The sequence below is a fragment of the Rhea pennata genome, chromosome 7 (assembly GCF_028389875.1).
Source record: "Rhea pennata isolate bPtePen1 chromosome 7, bPtePen1.pri, whole genome shotgun sequence".
Lineage (NCBI taxonomy): Eukaryota > Metazoa > Chordata > Aves > Rheiformes > Rheidae > Rhea > Rhea pennata.
Genome location: NC_084669.1, coordinates 897,463 through 922,918, shown reverse-complemented (window position 1 = coordinate 922,918; position 25,456 = coordinate 897,463). Strand labels below are relative to the sequence as shown.

Sequence of the window (25,456 nt, the reverse complement as noted above, 5' to 3'; positions counted from 1 at the left end):
TAAGGTAGTTTGCTGTTACGAAGAAAAGGCTGAAATAATCTGTTGAAATAAGATTGGTGTTTGTATGCATAATAAGAAAAAGATTTGAAACATAATAAAAATACTTCTAAAATTCTGAAGTTAACATGATCTTTAAGAACCTGCAAAGGCTTGCTTTGTTTTTTTTTCTAAAAGTTTTAAGGTGACGTAGAAAGAAAGAGTGGATGTAGATGGATCAAGCAGGCTGAGCAATAGACAGAGAATGATTGATTTGGAGTGAATTTTGCAATTTACCTTTAGGCTCATAATTTTTTAATTTTATCACTTTTGAAACAGTATAGTGCTGAGAATAATGATGGAATTACTCCAGGGTTCATTATGCTTCAATAAAACATTCCTGTAGGGAAAAAGTGTTGTTAATGAATATTTTAAAAAACAGTCAAAAAAAGCATTAGTGTTTTTAAAAAGTTAATTTATCATATTCTTGGTACCTTGGATAAAGTACACACACACAACAATTATGACAGTCTTTACTAGTTCTTGTGGTCAGCAAAGTATGCTGCTAAGACTTTTGTAAACTTTAAATAAAAAATAGCCTAAACTTTAAACAAAAGCTAGAGTTTTCCTGAGATTAAAGAAATCCTCAAACATTAGGTAAGAGGCAAGTGCTCAGTGCGTTTTTTCTCCTTCCAATGGCACTCTCCAATGGCTTGTCAATGTCAGCTCCATGACAATAGTAATCTTCTGTATCCTTCTTCAAAACTGTATTCTTTTTTGTGATCACTTTATTTTAAATTTAAACTTCTATTTCTGCTACATAAAGAACTAATTTTGATTGCTGTGCTTCACATACTGCTGCCACAGTAAGCACCAGTAATACTTTTACAGGTGGTGCATGCCAAGGACTATTTCATCCGTGGGTGAAAAGGACAGTTTCTGCTGACTGAAGTGGCCGCAGTGTAGTCAGGTGGCAATTCACATACGTTTGTCCCACAAGTGAACTCTTCCTAATTGCACTTTCCTCAGCTATTTCTTGTTTTGTGCCAATATGCCACTTCCACTTACCTATTTCCAGCTAGCATGTTTGTAATAGATTTTTGTGTATCATTTCAGCAGCATTTAAAGTTTCAGACAGCATTTTTCAGTAGGGAGTCAATTGGGAAAGAAGGACATTATGCCCTGCCATGATCATTTTATCTGTACATCTTGTTTACCCTCTCATCTTTTTCTTTTTTTTCTTTTCTCCCCTAAAACCTTAGAATTCAGGCAGTGTCTGGATTTTAGCATTTTTCTGCAATTCTTAGCATAAGGGAACCCAATATTCAGTTTGGACACCTAGCACTGCTAGTAAGCAAGAGCTGTGTCAGACTGGTAATGTTGACCTTTCATACACATTAAAGCAAAAATGGTATTTAGTGTATTCTGAGCAAATAAGTCGATAAATACTTGGGTAGTATATGTAGGAGAAACTGTTAATCTTTTTTACTTTCTGAAGCTTTTATGAATTCATTTATTTGAAATAATTGCATATGTTAAGGAGTGATTTATTCTTACTAGGACAGCTTAATGTTTCAGAGTAAAAATGAACTATACATGAATTGCTTTCAGAGTTCATGGTAGTGGAATGGTAGTTTTACTAGTGGTAAATTTTTGTAACTTAAAGGCTACTTAATGTTTGAGAAGAGTACTGAAAATATCATAAACTTACTCTATCAAGTCACTGCACCTTGAATTGAGTACCTCATCTGTTCATTTCTGTTTTCCTTGGTTTTCTGCTTTCCTGAGGTGTCTCCTGATAAGCTTATTTTTATATATATATATATGTGTGTGTGTGTATATATATATAATATACATATGTATACACACACACACGGGATGCAAGAGTTTTACTTTTCTTATTTTAGTGCTATAGTCCACCTTAGAGTAGAATTGAATTAATATAGCTCTTCTAGCTAGTTTAGGGCATACTAGCTTCCTCATTTAGCTCCTAAATTCTTTGCTTATAACAAGATATTTGGTATTCATAACTATAAATGGTTGACTGGCTAAGAGATTTTATAATGAGCTATAATTTTTACATTCACATAGTTCAGGCATATGTTGGGCACAAAGCAAATGTATAATCTGGGTCAGTATTGAGGCCCAACAGATATTAGCCATATACAGTTCCTTTTATTTATTTATTTATTATTGATTGATTCTTGAGTTGTCTTTAAAACATATTCAAGATTGCTATACACATATACTCTGCAAGTTGCAGTGGAAGGGTCTTGTTTAAAATACTCGTAATGTTTAAGATATTTTAAATCAGCTTCTTTCTAATGTGGATGACAGTTCTGGGGGGTGGGGGAAGAGGGAGAAATGTACATCAAAAGAAAAGAAAAGGAAAAATGAGTTTTTCAGCTGAAAATTCTAGGATAGTGGGGAAAAAATGTAGAACTTTTCTGTAGGTGTACTAGAACTTTGGTTTTTACTTTGTCCAGTGGATTCAGCAATTTTCCTTAGAGATGATTTTTTTTCTTTTCCTTTCCTCTGGGAGTTCAATAAACTCACACTCTCCCAGGGTTACAGCTGCTCAAATATGCTGTTTTGGGGATGAAAGGCTGCTGTTGTCTTGACTGTGTTAGACATAGCTAACTGGATCACTCACATTTCAAATTTTCAGTATATCTATGAATTCTAGCATTAACCAATCGTATGGCATCTATGCGTATCTCATTCACTGATCATTTTAAACTTGTAAGCATGTGTCCTGTGTAAGGTTTCTGATGCAGTATCTCTTGTGCCATATGAGGTCATTTATGTTTAAAAAAAGAAGCTTGCTTTCATTCTTGGAGGAAAAAGAAATCCAATTAACAGAAAGCTTTGCATGGACCAGTTCATACGTTCTTTGTGTACGTGTTACCATTCTGCCTTTCTGAGTATCTGTGGTTGAACTAGAGAAGCATGACAAGTGGAATAGTATATCTACTTTAAGGGTAGACAGAATTGTTCTGTTTTTGGAGTAGAAAATCTATCAAAAAATGGTTCAAATTATATGCAATATAACCTGTATATACTTTTTGACTTTATTGGAGTAGAAAGTGCGAACAGAATTCACTGGCCAAACAGTGATCCCAGTCTCTTCATAGCCATTTTAAACTCAGTTTGTCTTATCTCCTCAGTTTGGTTTGCTTGCAGGGTAGGAAGGGCAGATGTTAATGCACCAATAATCTGGGTTTTCTTTAATGTTTTAAAGAGAGGGGCAGAGGTCCCATTTGCATGCAGATTGTCAGATCTTGTATTATTATCTAAACTTCTTGTAGGTATTTTAATTTTTAACACAGACTCAGTGAAGAAAAATGCCTATAAAATGTTATTGCGGTACATAGTTTCTAGGTAAGTGGGATAGATAGCTTTTTATTTATATCTTTGAGTTGAGCAAACATATTGTACCACTATATATGGTGTCATGAGAATTTTTTTTATGTGTTTATATATATGTAGGTATAAATACATATATACATATACCACTATGTATTAAGATTTTATTGGTGAGATGTTAAAAGGAGCTCGTAATACTAAGGCAATTTCTAAAGTAAGGGATCATTTAGTACAAGTGTAACCTTTGTATCATATGTAATCTTCAGTATGTAACTATTGCTGTAAATCCGTTTTAGCAGTTTGCAGAGGGGAGAGGTATTCTAGAGAGACCTAGTTAAAACCTAAAAGTATAGTTAATTTTGAAAATTTGATTAGAGAAAGACTTGATTTTTCATTACAGATTATGCAGCAATAGTGTCGTTTTTATTCTCTTGCTTTGGGTCTCTTTTAAGCAAGTCTGCTGAAGATTCTGGATTAGCCTTTATCACATTCTTTACCAAAATTGAATCTTGTTATAACATTTTATAAAAAGATGTAGAAGATCTTATAGAAAGACGTGTCCAGAAGCGGATTAGTAGTATAATTTTGAAGGTTGGGATAAATCTGTAGGAAGCTGGGGATTTTGGTTTTGGTGTTCTCCCCTCTACCCTTCCCCCTGCCCAAAAGATCTCTATACACTTGGAAGCAACTATATGAAGGGGATCTGATAATAATCTAAATATGTATGATATATTGAGAAAGCAGATTAGAATGCCTAAACATCTGCCTGCTAAGAGTGGGGGAGTTACTCAAAGAAATTTAAGGTTCAAATGAAAACGATCAAAAATGACACATCAATTAGCTTCAGAGACTAGATGAAAAGTTACTTTCCTGTATTGATTTTGATGTGAAATACTTCCAATTTTACAAATTGTTTTTGCTTGTCTAATACAGTGAATATTTACATGACTTGCCAACAACAATGTGATTAAAACATTTACTTACAACTTTATGCTCTCAAAATGTGTGGGGTTTCTTGTCCGATTGTTCATTTTTTTACCCCGTGCTTAAAACTTGACAGATGTTTATAGCCCTTAATTAGTTTTTCTCTTGGATGGAGGTTGTCTGATGCCAATTATTTCTTTATTGCCACCTCCAAAGTTTTCTTCTGACATGCAGTAGAGCATGCATCATTGGTGGTGAATAAATGCTGGTCATTACCAGGGTTTGATTCCAAGGGAGCTGAAGTCCATCTGAATTGGAACTCCTCCTGCAGTCTTTTCCTTTGCTGTCATTTCTTCACTTGCCATCATCCTTTTATCTGTTGTATAAGTGCTGATGATTCTGCACTGAGTTGGCTCAGGAAGCTTAATTGTCAAATTTTTCTTTACCTTTTTTTATTTTTTCATTATCATTATTTTTTGGCCAGCTTTGTTTCCTAAACTAACTGCATAAATACTCAGCTTATGGGAAAGGCAGATACATACCAACCTTACTGTGATCAGTTTAAGCTGCAGTGATACTCCAGAGTAGTATACCAAATGAACTCTTCCAATATGATTCTTATTTTTGGAAGCGCTACACAGGCACAACTCTTATGTATATCAGTGTTTACTGTTAACAGGTAATTCCAGTAGAATACATAGTTTAGATTCTTAAATCAACATGCCTTCTCTTCTATGATCGAAGGCCCTCAAACTTCAAGAACACTTAAACTGAGAAAATGTTTTACATTAGAAAAATTGATAGGCTTTGAAATACGATGTAATCTTTGGATACAATGATGTAAATCAAGCAATTCTGCTGCATTAATACAAGTTGAGTAATTTTGTGTTCAAGTCTTGAAACATCTTGATTTGCTTTGCACATTACAGTGTTGTTTTATTTCTGTTCTGTTTACAGCTGATATTATTTCAACAGTTGAATTTAATTACTCTGGTGATCTTCTTGCAACAGGAGACAAAGGTGGCAGAGTGGTTATATTTCAAAGGGAACAAGAGGTCAGTGCCATGAAAAATAACAGTGCCATTACACTGCTGTTGTGTTGCACAGTCTCACTTCATCTTTTCATGCTGCAACGTTTAAATGGTTTGATAGTTTTCTCAAAAAACCCTAAATTACCCAATTTTCTAACGATTTGCCTGTTGCCAAATCAACTTACTGAGTTCAATGTTAACCCCCACCTAAAAAAAAAAAAAAAAAAAAAGACCACTTTATGTATGTGCTTAGTATCATCTTGCAGAATTGCCTGTGGACCTTCTCCAAAACTTTACGCTAAGGGTCAGTTTGATTCAAGATAAATACTAATGTTTTTGAAAACAGTTTAAGAAAACAAGTTTATAAAGGAGAACTATGTTAAGCTGCAAGGAGAACAGGAAAAGATGGTTAATTCTTCAATTTGTGAACCATCTGGTGTGTTTTAGGAACCTATGTCTATAAAACGGTGGGAGCAGCTACTTGTCCAGAAACACTGGGCATTCTAAACCCAGAGGGTCGAAGACATCTCCCCTCCCAAAGTTATGTGGCTTTTCAGCTGAATCCTTACAATGCTGTTTGGTTGTGTGATAATACTGTATTGTATTCTGCTTGTTCATCAACACAGATATATTATACACTACTGTGGCTATATAAAGCTCAGTATTGGAAGAGTGCACTAAATTTTGACTTACTAACTAGGCCTTACGCAGACAGATACTTGTTGTCTCATATCATGGCTGGGAGAAACTTTGATTTCTTTTCTTTAAAGTCTGAACTTTCCATGTGTCTTTTTCTTTTTTTCCTGCCACTGAGGAGCATGCTTATGTTTTACTTTGAAGAGCTGATGAGAATTTTGGTTTTGAGCCTTTTTCTTGCATAAAAAAAAAAAAAAACAAAGTTGAGCACAGAATTTTAATTCAGCATTTTGTGCCTGAAGCATACTAATCTTCAGGTGTTATATTCTTTTCTGGCAGAATTGCACTTTTCTTGTGTGGTTCAGATGATGCTCAGCTAGTGAACAGCTGCTCAATATTTTGCATTTCATCTTTACTATAGTACCATTTATAAAAACATCTTATTGAAAGTGATTTACCAGTTTTTCAAGTAAGGATTTTGAGAGGTAGTAAAATGAAAATACTGTTTCTGAAAAAGCTACTGAAATGTTATTTTTATTACACCTTGAGAGCTCATAGTCCACATAGCCCATGTATCATTTAGTCTGCTGTATAGATTTAACAAAAGGAAAGATCAAGGTCAAAAGTGTCCACCTGCTAAGGGTCTTTGGCTGGTTCATGCTTGTTTAGAGTGAAACTATTATTGGTTATCATTCAGCTGTTTAGTGCTCAGTTGTTCTTTAAGTCAAAACCTAGCTGTCAAGTCTTCTCCTTAAAGTTTTAGAAAAGTCAGACTTTTCATATAGGAATATTCAGCTGTCTTCAGGGAACATATGCCCACCTCTCCCTACAGTTCATATAAAATAATTCTTTCCTGCTCCCCAGCCAACACCTGAACATGAGCATTTTCATTTTTTGTTCCTAACTTAATTGCTATGGACTTTCTAAGCACTGTGTGTTAGCAGCTGGTAAGTTAATGTGCTTAGTTCACTGCCATTAACTCTGCAGCATTCAGTTAACATTCTCCCTACCTATATCCCATTCAGGAGTTAGAGAATTCACGTTTTTTTATTATTATTATTATTATTGAAAGAAGTAATAGATTTCCTGGGATCAAATGACTTCAGAAACCAGGCTGCTTACTGTCTTGATATAAGTTTAACATATTCATGTAATAGGTTTTGATTTCTTCACACACAAGGTGACATACTTCGGCTGTCCTAACCCAGAGCAGGGCAAGGATATTTGTCTTAATACAAAAGTAGTCATGTCATGTCATGTACAAAACTACAGAACTGGAGAGGAGGAAAAATATCTAATCAAATAATACTGAAAGCATAATGAAGTAAAATTTTACTTTAGTTGAATTTTAGACTAAGTTAATAACAATCCAGCATAGTTAAAAAATTTCTCATATAGTTAACTAAAACTCTGTGCTTGTGAGAGACAGCAGAAGGAAACTGGCCAAAATAACCTTATCGAAATTTGAAAAATCAAGCATGTAAGTGTAAGGAAGTTTCAGAACAAAGGTTGCTTTTGGAGCCTTAGGTTGGTGCAGCAGTCTTTAATTACATGAGTCACTGCTGTTTTCCTACTGTAACATACCATCAGTCAGTGTGCAAAATAGGCTTTTCCTGGGCAACTGACTCCTGCATGTCTTTGCAAATGGTTTGCTTCCACTCAAGTGAGTGGTTCCCCGTTGTGTTTTATAGGGAATCCGTTTTCCTCAGAAGTTCCAGGCACACACAATTCTCTGGGAGGAGAGTGGTAGGTGGTCCACAAACATAAATGGGTATCTAGCATTGACTTACTTGAAAAGCCAAATAACTAGATATCACTGATTTGAAATGTCAGATTTGAGGTACTTGTGATTTTGATCTTTTCCTTGGTGTACCTCATCTACCAAATGAGAACAATAGAAAGTTATCCTTGAGTTTTACAAGGGAAACATTGTTTGCCTTTTTATGTAATAATATTTAGTACATCATGATGAACACTATAGAAAGGCATAGATGAAAATGTAGTAGTTTCTTCCCTTAAAATTTTTATAAGAAAGGTTGTCAGAGCTTAAATATAAACCTTGATACCTTTTCTGTGTGCAGTGTTTGTTAGAGAGTAGAAGAGGAGCCAGTTCTAGTGCTTTATCTTTCTGGCCCTTTATCAGTGACATTTTGTAGTCATGATTTTAAAAAATCATTTAAGGACATAGGACATAGTGTAGTTAAACATTTGGTAGTCTGGAAACAGAGGATTATGTCCACATCTCTGTGATTAGAGGTCTGAGTTTTGAGTAAGGACAGGTATGGTGATAAGTGAAGTGGGAAAACTAATATCTTTGAGTTGAAGGTTTAAGACTTCGGTTGTAGCTTCTTTGCTCTGATTTTGTTGAAACAACTTGGTAGTCATAGAAGTCTTCAAAACAAGCATGGGAATGCCTTTGCAAACAACATACATCTTAAAAGTACTTTAATCACAGAATATATTCTATTATGTATATATAAAGCTTTTTTAAAAAAAGTGAGTCTGTGTGCATTATAGTGATGCTAACTGGATACTGTCATAGAATAAAAATGTCAAATTTATCAAGGTCTCTTGTAATAAGCTTGCTTTCTAGTTGACACTTACTTTACAATTTCCAGTCATTAGTTTTATGTACAATTCCTAACAGACTGAGTAACATCAGTTTCAAGAAATATTATGTTTCCTTTCAGAATAAAAGCCGTCCTCATTCTAGGGGAGAATATAATGTTTACAGTACCTTTCAGAGTCATGAACCTGAGTTTGACTACTTGAAAAGTCTAGAAATTGAGGAAAAAATTAATAAAATTAGGTGGTTACCACAACAGAATGCTGCTCATTTCCTGCTGTCTACAAATGGTAAGGACGCTTTATTTTTGCAAAAAAAAAAAAAAAATTTATACTTTATTTAAATATTATCTTGCCCTTGATCCATTTGTGATTTTGGGGGTGTTTTGGGACTGTTCTAATATCTTCTCTTGGTTCTAGTTTTATGTAAAATGTTTTGATTGGAATACTGTAGATTACTGACTTAACACAAATTTGTAGTGAAGCAGCAACCTAATAGGCATAGTTCTGTTCTGTGGATAGGCTGCCCACATTATCAATTTACATATCCAGTTACTCTGCCTTTTAGTTTGGATTCCATATAAAGGGTTTTTCAGTGTGGAGAACTGTAGTAGAAGTCTGAAAGCATGGCTGATTTTTCAAAATTAGGATGACTGCAGTTTTTTGATCCCAGATGTATTTTTAAAGATAAGCATTTGAAATTGAAACACCATGGTTACAGTGCTCTTTTTGCTTTTCCAATACAAAAACATGTGCATCCGTAGAAGAGCCCAAGGTTTAAAAATTAACAGTTGCATTAAAAGTAGTAACTTGTAGCGTTTTCGTTGTAGATACTAAAATATGTAGATGCAATGCAAAAATTAAAGTTGGAAAGTTGCAATGCCACCTCTTCTTTAACTAATATCGTACTAGAAGAAATAAAAATATTTAAAGAATTAATAGGTAAATCAGTGCTATGACTATTAGGACTGTTTCATTTTATTGTGTCACGGAGCAAGCTTTAATATGTAGAGCTGTACATGGAAACACTTGCTTTTATTGTCAGAGGAATAAGCATTGCTCCTAAGAGTTTGGATCACTTTTTCCCTTGTACTTAAGTGATCTTATAAAAGTGCTGATGTATTTCCTGCTATACAAAACTTTACAAGCAAGAATGATCTTTATGTACAGTACTTTGAAATCTAAAACAGTCTTTCTTTGATCTAATTCATGTTAAATTTGAAGCAATCTTAAACTCTTCTTTTTTAATCTTAAATGCTTTAAAAATACTTCGATTTGTGGAGGAGAGGTTTGTTTCCAAGTACCTATAAACCAAGAATGAGATCTATACTTACATTCTGTGTTTGGACAGACCTCCTTTAGTAGGACCTGGGAAGTACATGCCTTTGGACATGGAATCCTAAAATAACGAAACAAGTTTCTACTCTCAGTTACTGCCTGTAGTTGTCTCCTAGCAGACACTTACAACAAATTTGGTTTTCCGTAATTTAAGATAGTTACAAGTGATTCATGTTTTCCCAGGATGTAGTGGTTTTGTGTGTGTTTTTGCTTGTTTGTTTTTCTTCCTAGTATTTGTTTTATTTAAAATGGGTTAGGTAGTCAGTACAGGGTGCTCTAATGAATTTTCATAATTGATGTGTGACACTTATGTTGTGAAGGGTAATTTCAGTGAATGATAAGTTTAGTGCCTTATTGTTCAGGTGAACACTTGTGTTTTATTCAAACTAGACGTTGCAGTAGATTGATCATGCAATCTGTTTATCTGTATTGTATTTTTCCTTTTCACTGATACTTTTAATGTTTTCCCATCCCTACCCTTTGAGTATTTAGGCTTTTTTCTTTTTTTAATGTACCAGTTCTGTTAAACAGTACAAATGAAGTGCTGTTACGTTATACATTGTAGTACATATAGGAAGGATTGTATTTTATATCATATTCAAAGGACTCCAGGGAGGCTTTTTTGTGGCAAGCAATGGGCACTTAGATAAAGAAATAATACCCACTCTGACTCTGTTATTTACTGATTTATTTTGAATTTAATTTATTTCAAGGATGTGAATTTTTGTTGGTTTTAGATAAAACAATTAAATTATGGAAAATAAGTGAAAGGGATAAAAGAGCCGAAGGTTATAATTTAAAAGATGAAGATGGAAGACTTAGGGATCCTTTCAGAATCACAGCGCTACGGGTATGTTTATGCTCTCTAATTTTTTTTTCTCATTTACTTTATCTTTGTACTGCCAAAGTTGTCATCTGAAATGTGTAGATCAGAAATGATGTTCTGGTCAGGGACACTGAAAACCATTATAAAATGGAGATCTTTAATTATAAAGACATACCTGTAAGAAAAAGTTGGTTTGGAAAACATAAGACAGATCTCCATGGCTAAAGTATTTTATTATTAGCTTTCCAATTTGCTTTTCTTGGAGCACCTTAATGTATTTAAAATAGATTTGAATTTTAAATTCTCAATTAAAACACTTTGTTAGAGACAGCATTAGTTCACCTGAGTATATTCAAATTGACTGTAGAAAAAGATATACTGACTTGTTGAGAGCTGTAAAAATCTAACAGATTGGAGATATTCTGACCTAAAATGTTTTGGTGCAATATTTAGAGTAGTAATAAAAGGTCAGTCTGTACTTTCTAGTTAATCTAACCTGTTACACCTAGTCATTCTGGCTTAGTTATACCTGAGGAGTATGCCAATAGACTGTGATTAAAAAAAAAAAATGTACACTTCTGACACATGCTCGTAGCCATGTTTATTTTGAAATAAGAATAATGCTTCAGGGAAAAACTTACACTAATTTTTTTTATGATAAAATTCTTTAATGTGTCTAGAAAAATAATTTCTCTTTACTTTGCGCCATATAAATTCTTGTTATGACTAAGAGTGTCAAACTCTACTGTTTTCGTTTTTTGACACAAAACAACAAAATATGCAGACCATTACAGGATGGGAGGTGTTGGATGATAAACCACAATAACTTTATTTATTCCAGCTAAAAGTAGAATGAAATTGCTGCTTTAAAGTATTAACTGAAATAATGGAAGAACATATAATACATTTTTGGTCGTCTCCTCTTTGCAGCTGAGATTTTTAAAATGCTATGTATAGTGAGCCACAACTGAATGAAACATTGCTGGATGCTTGAGCAGATTCAGCTGATATGATTCAGTTATCTTGGTGCCGAAAGTTACTAACTTTCAGCACTTGTTCAGAGTTTTGCTTAAACTTTATCCGTTTAGGATGAAGCCTGTTTCCCTCACAAAATATAGTGTGGCACATATATAGGGAGCACTTTTATTTCAGTATGCAAAGGCTCTTTGTATCCTGTCTTCTCTCCTCTACTGTGGCTAATACCAGTAGAGGATAGTGCTGTAGTATCTGTGCCACTGATGAGGAAGAGTAGGCACCCAGTCTAACCTTCACCCTTCCTGAGTGTGGATCGGTGAATCCGGCAGGTAGGATCTCATTTTGGGGGCTTAAAGTGTGGGCTATGTGAATTTAGGGGATGTTCTGGTTTAACTGTACTGATAATTTAGTTTTTGTTGAGTATTTCTTTAGCTTTGTATTTAACTTTTGGGGTGTTTCTTTTTCCTAGGAATGAGACTTAAATTTAAACCAAGTGTTGGGAATTCTACAGTGAAGTTGAAGATGGTTTTTGTCAGGTCAATTCTGAGCATTTGGGAAACTTAATATATGCCGATGTTTTGCTTTGGGGGCTTCCCCCCCCCCACCACCTTTGTAGTGATTTATTAGTATAGAGTTAGTGCTCCAAATTTGGCATCATTTAAAGCATGAGTTCCTGAAATGGAATAATGATTTTTACTATAAATAGGAATTAAACCAAGATTCTCATTGCTTTCAGAGCTTATGGTGCTATTGACATTTGCTGGGATTTTAGGTTTTCTTTCTTTAAATACAGAACTGCAGCTTTAGGTATATGTGAGCCTAATGCATAGTCATGTTAGGAAAGGGCATTCAGTTCCTCTGGAAGGTGTCTTTCTACTCAAGTATGTGGGAGCTAAGATCTAATATGGTCTTCAGATTAAATATCTAAAAACAAAGAAATAAATTAGATACAGTTCCATCAATCTAGCCATTGCATTTGGGGCTGTGGTAATTAGGTAGAGATGAAATCTTAGCTTCTACAGCCTTGGCCTTATGTAGGAGCAGACTACTCATCTGGAAACATAGAGTCCAGAATATGACTTCAGGGTTTTACATGGTATTGGTTATATCACTGAAGAAATGTATGTTCACATGTTTTAAGCTCTTGAATATGTTTAGGAAGCAGCAAGCAGAATGGGAGGAAGGCATCAAAGAGCAAGAACCTCCCTCTTAAAAGTTAGTCTTCTAAATTTGCTATCCTTCTAGAAGAGGAAGATTGGGGTGAGCTGCAAACATTGCCAGATACTGCATCTTGCAAGAAAAGATAACAGAATGAACAAAGAGTGAGGAAAAGATTGGAGGAGAGGAAGGAGCTCTCCTTCACCTAGAGTTACCTTCATATATTAGAATTACCAGGATTTGGGGATCTGTAGTGTGTATATATAGCTGGTCTTATGGCCTTTGTTTGCGTATTCCAATACAGATATATAATCCTCACTCCTTGATAAGAAAGTAGAGTCATAGAAGAAAAAACATTTCAAAGTTGCATCCTTTACACAGAGAGAGACCAGGGCATACGATAGTACTATTCTTGGTGATGTGCATTAATGCATTTTTAATTTCATAACTGAACAGGAGCTAAGAGCTAAGAACACTCATGGTGAGATATGAAGATTGCCTAATAAACACTGATTAAGGTGAATCATTACCATTTATGATATAAATTAACTGTAAGATAGACATGGTGAAGACAACTACAGAGCTCTTGGATAATGTGTTTTTTGTTTCAGGAAGACAGATGATCTTGGACACGCATAATTTTTTCTTGTTTGGATGATGAAAGTTAGCATTCTATTGAGCTATATGTACTAAAAGAGCATAGAATGACCACGGGCAATCTTAAACTATTCATTTGCTTGTCAGTGATAAGACTTGAGATGGATCTAGAGTGAAGCTTAGTCCACTTGACCGTAATAAACTGTGTCTGCCTTCTAGCTAGTTGGGGTGGGGTGGGGTGGGGCGGAAGTGGCCACAAGTTCATAAAATCAAACTGACTGTTCAGAATAAACCGTTATGGGGATTTTTTGCTGATTTTTCTTTTCACAAGCATCCCTCTAATTTGGGGGTAGGGGAGAAGTCCTAATTTTAAATTAACATCATGCTCAAATAGCATTATAAACATGTACATCCTTCAACAGGAAAGCAGTGCAAAACTTCTGTATTTCACAGGTAACTTTTGTGGAAGTCTGTGTCAGGGGTTTTGTGTTAGTATGTTAAATTGTTTTTTTTGCTCTGAATTTGAAAAATGTTTAGAATTAGGTGAACTATATTTTAGAGAAGAAGAAATCTCAAGTTCTATTTTTAGTGTTTCCCATTAGGAAAAGTATTTTGTATTTTGTAACTCAGAGTTAGCAATTGGGCTGATGAACTTTCTGTGGTTCTATGAAAAATTAGGACAAATGTATGCTCCTGCTGGAAAATCAGTGGTGGTGGTAGGGAATCCAGCAAGTTGAAATTGGAACACATGGAGTCTGTTCGTTAGTCTTCTGAAACAAGTCCACTTTTATGCCACATTTGACTGTCCTTTTGTGTTTTAGGTGCCGATACTGAAACCCATGGACCTAATGGTGGAAGCAAGTCCCAGAAGGATATTTGCAAATGCACATACTTATCACATAAACTCTATTTCAGTAAATAGTGATCATGAAACATACCTTTCTGCAGATGACCTAAGAATTAACCTATGGCATTTAGAAATCACAGATAGAAGTTTTAGTATCCTTTTTTTTTTTTTTGTCCTTTATGAACCATGGAGCACATATAATCTGTGTGTTTAATAGACTCACTTCAATTTTACTAATCAGAATAAGTGTGTGACTCTAGATTTAAAAAACCTATATTCTAATCTCTAGAGATTTAATACAGGGAAAGCAGGCCTTTGGATGCTGTCATTCATTCATGAGTTTGAGCCTTCTTTCAGTGGAAAACTGTTGATAGAAATGCTGTAGGTAGTTCGATTTCTAAAGAGAAGTTGAGGCCCTTCAGGTCCATCCAGCTGAGGTTCATCCTTTATTTGTGGAGTTCAGAGTCTATTTTAATAAGAACAGAAAGATGAAAAGTAGATAATGTGTTACTGTAAAATCTGTTTTCCAAAGTTTACGGTCTATTAACTGCCTAAAATAACACTTCTTTTAAAGAAATTAAAATACAAAATAAGAATTTTCCATAGCAGACAATATTGTTAACGGTAGAAATGATTTGAAAGTCTTTTAGATTTTTCCAAGCCTGCCAATCTAAAACTGTAGTAGTATGTACACTGCAAAATTTTCATTAAAATAACAGTTGCAGAAATATAAACAGATCATACTTGAGTTTTCTAAAGCTTTAGGTAAATGGAGAGGTAGTGTATATTCCTTCTTCAGTAAGAAGGCATTAAAAAGTTGATTTGAGAAGGTCTGTAAGATTTTTGCATAAGAGCTTAATGTTATTGGATGCTTATTTGACAGTTTGGAGGCTAACTTCTTTTAATTCTGTTTTAATTTTTTTTGTTACTACTGTGCAAATAAAGAGCTTATAAGAAAAATACTAATTAATTCTTGGCTCTTTGTGCTTCTGTGAATAGATCTAGCTTATTTTGGGATGCATTATGTAGATCATCATTCTGTTTTTCCTCAGTTGTCTCCAGCGTATGTTAAAATTGACTAGTAAAATCTAGGTTTTTTTAATCTACTTGAGTCCTTTTTACTTTATGCAGACTGCACGTAGAAGAAATCAAGATTTTACGGCCAAATCTAGCGCAGAGAATTAGGGCATTTTTAACTTTTAATAGCTCTCTACTAGAACTGATTTGAATGTAAAATGTTGTTTACCTTTACCGAAACCTTCCCAGATATTGTAGATATTAAGCCTGCTAACATGGAGGAACTGACAGAAGTGATTACTGCTGCAGAGTTCCACCCTCATCACTGTAACGTGTTTGTCTACAGTAGTAGCAAAGGAACTATTCGACTCTGTGATATGCGTTCTTCAGCCCTCTGTGATAGGCATTCAAAATGTGAGTTAGTATGCATTTTTCTTGCTTTGGTGTGAGATAGACTGTATAGGTATTGTGCTTATAAATAAACATACCAAGTTCTGCTTATTGGTAAAGAATTTACAAGGTAAGGGGTGGTAGTTTTGTAGAATGGAACATTTTAATTGTCTTGTTCTAGGCCCTCAACAAGCAGAAGTGTAGCATGAAACAATTGACCATCTGACTCTGCTCCTGTTTGCCCATTTATGCATCATAAACTGATGGGAACAAGTGCTTTTGGCACCAGTGAGACCTGTCTTCTGTCCAGACTCAGTCTTGGTGCTTCTCAAAGGTATCTGCTTAACAAATGCCAGTTCAGGGCAGTTTATTCACCTTGCACATTAGGAACTGGTCTGAGGCTGCCAGCATCAGTTTAATTTGCACCTCCTGGGATAGAATTGATCTTAAGAATACGTGCTAAGTTTGAAGCTAGTTTGAAGGGGTGAAATGTGAACATTCTCAGTCTGCTGAGCCACCTAAACTCATGTGGGTGAGGAAAGCTATGTACTGCAGTGATAAGGAAAACTACCAATGCCTTGCACACAGCCTATTTTTTTGTTGTTCACTACTGTAGTAGTAGTGGCTTATTTGTATTACTGTTCCTGTAAGGTGGCCTACCATATTGATATTTGCAGGTAAGCTTTCTATAGTGAAGAGGAAGACTTTATGTTGGTGGAAAGAAATATTTGTACTTTATGAGATATATAAAGCTAAGCTGGTTTCACTTAATTAAAGTTGTTGTTTAAAATTAGTTATTTTATTAGTTCTTAAAACTTAATTATTAAAACTTATTTTAAACTGTTCTTCACTGAATAATTTCCTGTTTAAAAGGGTCTGTTTAAAAACTAGTTCTGAATAGCTTATTTCATGAAGCATTGACTTCAAAGATTACTGATGCTGAAATATTGTATTGCTTTATCTGCTTTCTGAAACCATACCAATTGCATTTCAATTGTTGATACTAATATTTCATTTCAATAGATTATGTTGTACAACTTTTATTTGGATGTAAATAAAAATACATCAGTCCCAAAATATATGGGTCATGCAATAAATCTTGCATTGAGGTTGCTGCTGTTTTTTCCCCCACTGTTGATAATTTGTAGATCACTGTTTATTGTACCCATGCACTGTTTTTTAACTTTTTTCTCTCATTTATCTCTAAGATCTCTGCCCTATAGCTTGCTGATGCTGTGCTTTGTTTGAGAGTATGTTGGAGACTGGCATCTAGCAAACTGATGACTAGAAGCCTAACATTGTTCAGAAAGACTGTTTTAAAAGACTGTGTAACAGCAACCTTATATTAATAAGAAACTAATATAATGAGTTAAAATTGTGTAAGTACTGAAAAATGTTGGAAGCTGTAGAACTTGGTGTTGGTTTCATTTGTAATCGTATCTTTTATCTGTAGTTTTTGAAGAACCTGAAGATCCTAGCAGCAGATCATTTTTCTCAGAAATAATATCATCGATATCTGACGTAAAATTCAGTCACAGTGGTCGATACATGATGACGAGAGACTACCTTTCGGTTAAAGTATGGGATCTCAATATGGAAAACAGGCCTGTAGAGACATATCAAGTATGATGGTCACGTTTTCTTAAATTGTCTTTTTCCCCCCCTTTTTTTCTTTTTTCTCTAAAGCTCTCTAATACAATTTTAAATGTTTCGAAAAGGTTCATGAGTATCTTCGAAGCAAGCTTTGTTCCCTTTATGAAAATGACTGCATCTTTGACAAGTTTGAATGCTGCTGGAATGGTTCTGATAGGTAAGGTCTTTGGGGGTTAGGGGAGTTGTCCCATCCCCCCAAATTTAGAAATTTGTTATCTAGTCTTGAAACACATAACAAGTCCTTAGCTTTAATGATGTCATTACTTGCATTCAAATGAATTTACTTTGCCAGAAGACTTCAGTTGTCAGTCTTCCAGTCTCAAGTTATAGGAGTAGAATAAATTTTTGCTTGTCAGTTTGTTTCTAATCTCTGAGTCATTGTTGAAGCTTTATATAGTCAGGGCTTTCTGTTTAAAGCCATAAGCCATGAAATGTGACTCTCACCTTTTTTTTCTTTCTTTTTTTTTTTTTTTTTTAAGAGGTATATAAGAATATGCATTCAGTGTTTCATACATTAAATCTTCTCAGTCTTTCCGTAGACTGAAGAGGATAAAACTGCATTAGGTGACTATTTGTTCAGAGCAATGGAAATCACAATGGTTGAGGTTGGAAGGGACCCCTGGAGATCATCTGGTCGAACCTCCTTGTTTGTCTTATTTGCAAGTTGTGGAAGTGTTGTAATCGTATAGCAAAGCCAGTTTTATTGACCCAAATTGGGGATGTTTCCTGTTAGTAGATATGGTAAAACTGGGTGTTAATGCATTTTAAAAATGCATTTAGAACCTCTGTATGAAATTGTGGCAGATCTAACTCTTATACCTGGATAATTCATGTTGGCCTGTCTGGGGGATTTTTCTTTTTTATAGGAGTTTTTGAATATATCTGAAATATTTAAAACAGTGACTTGTCTGCAAATACTTGCAAGCCTGTTCAGTGAAAAGGCATTTAGTTTGATGGTAACAGGATCAGCCTGTGAAATGAGCTTTGATCTAAAGCTGTCATATTTTGGAGAACACAAGATTTACCAAATGCTTTAGAAGAGGACAGTGATCAGGGAAGTCAAGCAAAGTGAAACCTACTTACATCACTATTGCAGTGATGGTTGAGATTGCATGTACTGCTACATGCCACTTATGTGCTAATTTGGCAAGTAAACTCTATTAAGGAAAACTGACTGTTGTGAGTATCAGGATACAAGTGGCTAAAGAGAAGCACGTATCCAAATCTGAGCAAATATTTAGAGAACAAATTTTTGGAAAACAGGATGCTCTAGTTTAAATTGGATATAAAAGTAGAAGAGGAAAATGGCTTCCAGGGTCGTTAAAGTCAAGTAACCTGTTACTTGACGGTTAATAACAGTGGTGGAATTGTGTTTCTTTCTTTCATTGAGGAGATAATCATCCTGTATCAGTCCTGTTTTTTTTTTTTAAAAAAAAGTTAGCAAAGAAGTTAAATATTTACAGTATCTAATAGAAAAATATAAAACGCGGTATGTTCTTCAGCTCTGCTAAAATGCAGTGAAAGTGACCCTTATTTCTAAATTTTTCTTTCAAGCAATTCCAGTCAACTTTTTTTAAAAAAAGAAAAAAAAAAAAAAAAAAAAAAGAAAGTCAAAGTATCATTAAGTTTAGGCTTAATATCTTGTTATGTAACATACGGTAAGAATATAAGTTGTCATACATTGTGTTTATATACACAAAAAATGAATGTTGAAGGCTAAATTCCAAAATTCTGTGAAAGCTACAAGAAAGCAGTTCATTGGAAGTTATTCGAAAACATTTTCAAAAGCAAAAATTTCTTCTGCCTTATTCAGAAGCAAGTTTAGTACTGTATAGCAAGTCCAAATTTTTTCTGAAGCTCTACATTGTATATTCACATAAGGAGTTTCTTTCTGTGATTCATGCACTTGTGTGTTCATGGTCAGCATGCGTACTGTTCAAAGGAAGGGACTTGCATAGTGATCCTGTACTTAAATTAAGCTATTTTTGAAGGCCTTTGCTTCTACCATGACTTCCAGTGCTGCAGGATAAAAAAAAAAAAAAAAAAAAAAAAAAAAAAAAAAAAAAAAAAAAAAAAGGAATAGGAAAGCCTGCTTTTCTCACCATAAGGATAAGGGTGCTGCTGAATACTGGTGGAAGGAGGGGTAGACCCCAAGGCAAGACCTTGAAGAAAAAGTGGAATGGGAGCAGTACTAAAGTCTGAACGGAGTTGAGGAAAGGTACATGTGATAGAGGGGAAAGAAGTGTAATGCCAAATACACTTTACTGTGAACTTGATCTGACAGTCACCGTGTGTAAGAGAAGACAGTAATGGAATATTAGTTTTGGAAACTTCATTATAGCAGACTTCTCTTCTGTTTTTAAACAGTGCTATCATGACTGGATCTTACAACAATTTCTTCAGAATGTTTGACCGGAACACACGACGAGATATCACTTTAGAAGCATCCAGGGAGAGTAGCAAACCTCGTGCTGTCTTAAAGCCGCGTAAAGTGTGTACAAGTGGTAAAAGAAAGAAAGATGAAATAACCATTGACAGTCTGGACTTCAACAAGAAGATTCTTCATACAGCATGGCATCCCATGGAGAATATCATTGCTGTAGCTGCCACCAATAATTTGTATATATTCCAGGACAAAGTTAACTAAAGATGACTTACTTGAGGACAGAGTCGTCGTCTTGCATAGTTAAGCTCAGTTGTTTATCTGTAAAAGAGAAGGCCTTGTTGTCCTACCAGTGAAGAACGTTGATGCACTTACTTCCCTTTAGATAAAGGAGAGAATCTGGCCTGGTTTTTGAGTTCACAGTGTAGTTCTGCCTTCAGTGGGTATAGGGAGTGTGAGTTGCAATTTTCTGAGAGAAACCCTCTAGAAGCAGAACTGATGGACAGTGCTCAATAAGGCCAATACTCAAATGTATTTATTTAAGTCTGAGCCTTCCTTTCCAGTTTATAGACCAAAAATTGAACACCTGAGAAGAAAATTTGTCATAAAAATGTAATTTCTATCTCTTGCGCTCTTTCTCTGCTGTAATATTTGGGCCTTTTGAAACATATATTGTGCTTAATGCCTGTAAACATTCCTCCTCTGGCCTGTATCTAGGCTTAGGTGTTTTTACCTTTGAGCACTTAGGTAGGTCTTGAGTTGGGTTCGTAGACAGGTTTCCATGAATATTTACTCACCAACTGTATCTATAACCGCACCTTCTGGTGTAAACCACTTAATAAAATAACAAGCTATAAAATGTGTTTTTAAATTCGAAGGTATGTATTCAGTCTTTTTATTTTTTTTTTATTGCGTGTACTGAGATTGTGCAAAATAATTGGGCAGATTTGACAATGTTTGTCGCAAAACACTGATTTTTGGCAGACTAATTGAACCTTTTTTATGTAGTATTTCAAATTCTAAATTTAGTTTCTATAAAATTGTTGTTTAGTTTAAGTTGCACTGTTTTTGTAAAATACCATCTGCATACCAAGTAGGAGATTGAAAAGATAAGTATAAAGATGTCCACAGCCTTAATAGACAGTGACCGCTTTGCACAGAAAGGAAAACAAAATGTTTAAGAAAATTTCTTCTTTGAAGAGGAAAAACTCAGTTTCTGATGCCTCTCAATGTTAGAGACATACCTTACGTGCATTATGTTTTTTAACCTTTTTAGTGTTTGTCTTGAAGATGTATTTTATTTTAAATATTTGGCATAATATATTGTATTTCACACTGCAGTTCAAGCCAGCAAAAAAAAACTATCTTGATTATGCCAAGCAACGACACAGCTTACTATGTTTCAGTGTGCTCTAAATTTAGAGGTCTATGACCAAGAGATCAGAAAATACTGAGACTACAAGCTGATGTTTCCTGCATTTGTTACTGTATCTTTGTTATTGCTAACTTTTTTTTAAAGCCTTAGGTACTTTTTTTTTTTTTTTCTCCAAGAGGGCCTAAAATTTATCAATCTTCTCTATACTCTAGACTAGCATGGGTATAAAGTTGTTCCTGAAAGTACTGCAACACATTTTAATAGCATCAAGTAGCTTGAAGTTACAGTCTGTAAAATGTGCCTGCAAATAAGAAACTCTTCATGGAAAAATTATCTCCTTTGAGATTCTCAGAGGAACTACAGAAGTGTGGTTTACACTCCATTTTTAATAAAATGAAGGTGTATTATGATTACTAAATCAGATATGCATATGCAAGAGCAAAATGTCTCTTTTCGTACCTTCTCAATTAATGTCCATAGAATGCCACTCTTGTTCACAGTAAGCTAGTAAGTACAACTAACTTTGAGGTTCTACAAATAAAGTTTAAATTAAAGAAAAAAAAAACTTATACTGTATATTGGTTGTGACGCTATTTTCAAATCTTGAAATGTGGAACTTTGGGTCATTAAAGCATTAGATTTGACCTTGTTCCTGAAATACATAATAGAGCTAATACAATGGGATTGTACATACTTGTTCAATTATTTTGACCAAAAAGTTTAATAAATTTTAAATGTTTACCTGGACTTGCTTTGTGTATTTTGACAATTTTTTTTCCTTTTGTGAGATAATCGGCCAAATTAGTCAATCTGAAGATTATTTTTGTTTGTATTTCCATTTTGAATGATCATACCTCTAACTCAAAGCTGTCTGTTCATATTCAGTGAATATATGAGTGCTGTCTATTTTTGATCTATTTTTTCAGCAAATGTAAGTGGAATATGAGTAAAAAGAAAAAGGATACGATAAAATCTATATAAAAAATATGATTTGCTTGTACGTCTTTCAATTAAATGGTTTTTGATTCATGAAATTTTCATCATTCATTTTATTTTGAAAAAAAAAAATCTTGTTGTTGGACCTGATAAAACTACCATTCTTTTAGTTTCAGATATTTGCACACCACCACCATTAACAGAGCAATGAAATAAGTAGCATCTAGGTATTTTTAAGTGGTTTGTAAAAATTCACTCAAGTTGAAATAGTCTTTCATCTTCTCTTTCTAACTTCAGTTACCAGGTTTTAAGAGCACTGCTATACTCCTAGTACTTAAAATATTCTTAAAAGTCAATTTCCAATAAATAGTGTATTTTATAAATGAAGAATCTGTGACCCAAATAGTAGGAGTAATGCATTGACAGGCATTAGATACATGGTATTCGGCATTAATACATTAAAATCTTTGCACACAATTCTGACAAATTGTCAGCTATGTAAAAAGTATGAAACTACTGTTTTGAAATTGCTTCCTATAATTGAGAAATTCAGAGGAGATAAATTTGTTATTTTTGAGAAAACAAGTAGAACAGCTGAAACTATTTGTACTAGAATTTACAGGTAAGATTTTGAAACTTTAATTGCTTGTTTCGATATGTTATCGATAATACCCAGTCGTTTGGAGGTGTGATGAGCACAGTGTATCAAAGACTTGTAAATCTGAGAATTTGTTTTACCCAGTTTTGCATAATCCTCGCTTCAGTTATGCTGACAGTTAAAAACGTATGCATGTCTTAGGCGTATACGTGTTCTGTAGGGAACAGAATGTGGGCATCTGTGATTGCTCTACCTTTCAAGTGATGCTAAAGCACTGGAAGGAAAACTAGCAACCTGCTGGGAGTTTTGCTACTTTCTCTCAGGGCTGATTTTTAAAAATGGAAAAAATGCAATTTAAGATTAAATTTTAAATTTCATTGTCATTTTGCTATGTCAGTCCAACCATACAGAAACACATACAAACTCTCAAACACTGAATTCCTTACAAAAATGCTGAGTGACTCTGAAAAAAACAAATTCACGAGGTTAAGCAAGAAATAAGGAAATGTGTAAATACAACCTCAAGTATATCTAGTGAGGGCTGGAGTTGTTCGTTTGTTTGCTTGCTTTTTCAGCGTTTTCAGAATCAAGGAAATCAAAAACTGCACGCAGTGTGTTCATGTGGATTCTGACCTGCAGGCCTGTGCTGTACGGAACAGGAAGGAAAGAGGAGGAGAGGCACTAACGCTTGGAAGACGCCAGCTAACCAAAGTAGCGTCCTTATCAAAAATGCAGAAACTGAGTTACCTAAAACTAGATAAATATTTTTCTTATCTCTTTGAAAGTGTGTGTAATAAATAGTGAGAGGGTGCTTTGCTTGACTGAGGAGTGATTGAAATGCACAGATTTTGAAATGCTGTGCTTACAAATAAACTGCTGCCTAACAGTTCTAGTCACTTAGTGTGTACTTTTAATTTATTGGATAAAGAAAATCAGAAGAGGGATTTCAGAGAAGACTGATGCCTGTGTTAACATCTGCAGGGTAGGAAGAACTTCAGTTGTGGCTTAGTAGCTAGATTGGATAAGGACACTAGTTCCTTTCATTTTTTAGGTAATGACTGAAATTCTCTCATATCCAGTTTAGAGTTTAGCTATGTTAGTAAGCTTAAGCTGTGCATAATGGAATTTTATGTGGTTCTTAATTTCTCCCTTGAGATGGTCTTTATTCAGACTGATCTGACATTTCATCTTACGTGGTAGAAGATGTTTCTCAAGTTCCTGGCCTTCCTGGCTTAAAAAAGGCAGGAGTATTGGAGGGAGGGGGGGAGGTTGATACTTAGCCTCCCTTCTTGTTTGTTGTTAGTGAATCATGCCTGCTGTACGTGGTGGGATTTTTTGAGGCTCTAAAATGTGTTGTTAAAACTCCAAGACAAAGTGCCAGCCAGTATCTCAGACCTAAGGATTTTCCTCCCTGGCTTGGTATCTTAGTTATTTTGCTTAGTATCTTGATTTTCTGTGAGGTAGAAATAGCATTTTTCAGTTCATCCTTTTCTCTCTTCACTGTCTAAAGCAAGCTGTTACTGAAGCTTTGAGGCTGTCATCTTCTGTCTTCTCAGGTGTGGTGCTTCTCGCAGGTCTGCCCCCAGCACGGATGAGTGCTTCGAGCGTTGCTCCAAGCCCGTGAGATCTAGTAGGAGGTTCTTGGGATCAGAGCGAGAGCTCTGCCCTGCTCCGCAGCCGGATGGCTCTGGTCTTCTGGAGCCACGGGCTTTCTGTTGGACTGGTGGATACTACCTTCTTCCCCAATGGGAAGGGAGGACTCAGCTGTTGGAGCTTCAGCCGCTAGAGCGGGCATCCTCGCAGTGAACCTGCTCCAAGGTAAGGCTATTATCCTCTAGAAGCTCCAAAGACAAAAACACACCTATCCTGTGTAAGAAAGGTTACCGCTTAACAGGAAGGGTTAAAAATGAGTATTAAATTTGCCCTTTTCAAGGTTGTAGGGATCGTGTGGTCCTCTTCAAAGGCTTTTGTAATATGCTGTTGTACCTACAAAGCACTATTTTTAGGCTCAAGAGTCAGAGAAATCATTTCTGTCCAGCTTTTAACCAAAGGCCCTTGTTTTGTACCCTGTCCAAAGGCCGTATCTAGGAATTAAATAACCTTTCAGACTATCTGTGACAGAGGCATGCAAGGACTTCCCCATGCAACTGCCCAGTCCTGGAATTGCAGAAAGGGGAGTGAGCAATAGTTTCCTATGTGCAGAATCACTCCTACGTCGCTCAGTAAAACCTGGCATAGGGTGGTTCTTTGGTTCTCCCTCTTTCAGATACTTTAACTGTTGGCTGTTGGAATGGTTTCAGGGATGGTAACAGTGAGGATCCACCACCAGTGGTGGATCTAGATGCTGTTCAGTTATCTGGGTGTTGTTTGAGCGTGGGGGGACAACAATCCCCCATTCTCTATGAATGAAAGCTTGAGAAGATAAGCGAGCAGCTTCTTGTGGACAGTAATTCATAGCTCAGTAGTCACTGAGTGTTTACTTACAGAGACAACCTGTAGTCAGGAACAAAAGCCCTATGTATCCAAATTCATGAGAAAGTACTTTAGGGAAACACTTAAGAAATTTGTCTTTGAAAAATCAGTGAGACTGATTTCTCCACCTTACAAACACCAGATATAGTTGGAAAGGAATTTATCTTTAAAGCTGGGGGCAGGAGAGGGAGCTCTCCTGTGATGCTTATAAATTAGTGTTAAGAAGCCTTGATTAGTATTAATTTTACTGTTTTGCATAGTATTTCAAAATGTTTATTTAGCAAGAGTTTTGCTTTAGCCAGTTAGAGTGCAGTGCAAATAGAGACAGGCTTTTTTGCTTGGTTGACTTGTGGTTTAAGGCAAGTTGCTTGTTTTGGTATCTGTGTGAAAGCC

The 25,456-nt window shown here is 35.1% G+C and overlaps 1 protein-coding gene across 4 annotated transcripts in view; it reads left to right on the top strand.

Moving 5' to 3' along the window:
* Nucleotides 1–21,804, top strand: part of PPP2R2D (protein phosphatase 2 regulatory subunit Bdelta) — a 31,159-nt gene extending 9,355 nt beyond the window's left edge. Inside the window, exons 3-10 of one of the 4 annotated variants that reach the window (XM_062579729.1) lie at nt 5,224–5,321; nt 8,624–8,789; nt 10,574–10,686; nt 14,214–14,391; nt 15,506–15,670; nt 17,100–17,269; nt 17,365–17,456; nt 19,667–21,804. In XM_062579729.1, the coding sequence (XP_062435713.1) occupies nt 5,224–5,321; nt 8,624–8,789; nt 10,574–10,686; nt 14,214–14,391; nt 15,506–15,670; nt 17,100–17,269; nt 17,365–17,456; nt 19,667–19,946 (1,262 nt within the window). In that variant the 3' untranslated portion in view covers nt 19,947–21,804. Of the gene's footprint in view, nt 1–5,223; nt 5,322–8,602; nt 8,790–10,573; nt 10,687–14,213; nt 14,392–15,505; nt 15,671–17,099; nt 17,270–17,364; nt 17,457–19,666 lie in introns of those variants that run through there. The other 3 variants (XM_062579728.1, XM_062579730.1, XM_062579731.1) reach the window with 3 other exon arrangements.
* The last annotated feature ends 3,652 nt before the right edge of the window (nt 21,805–25,456 follow it).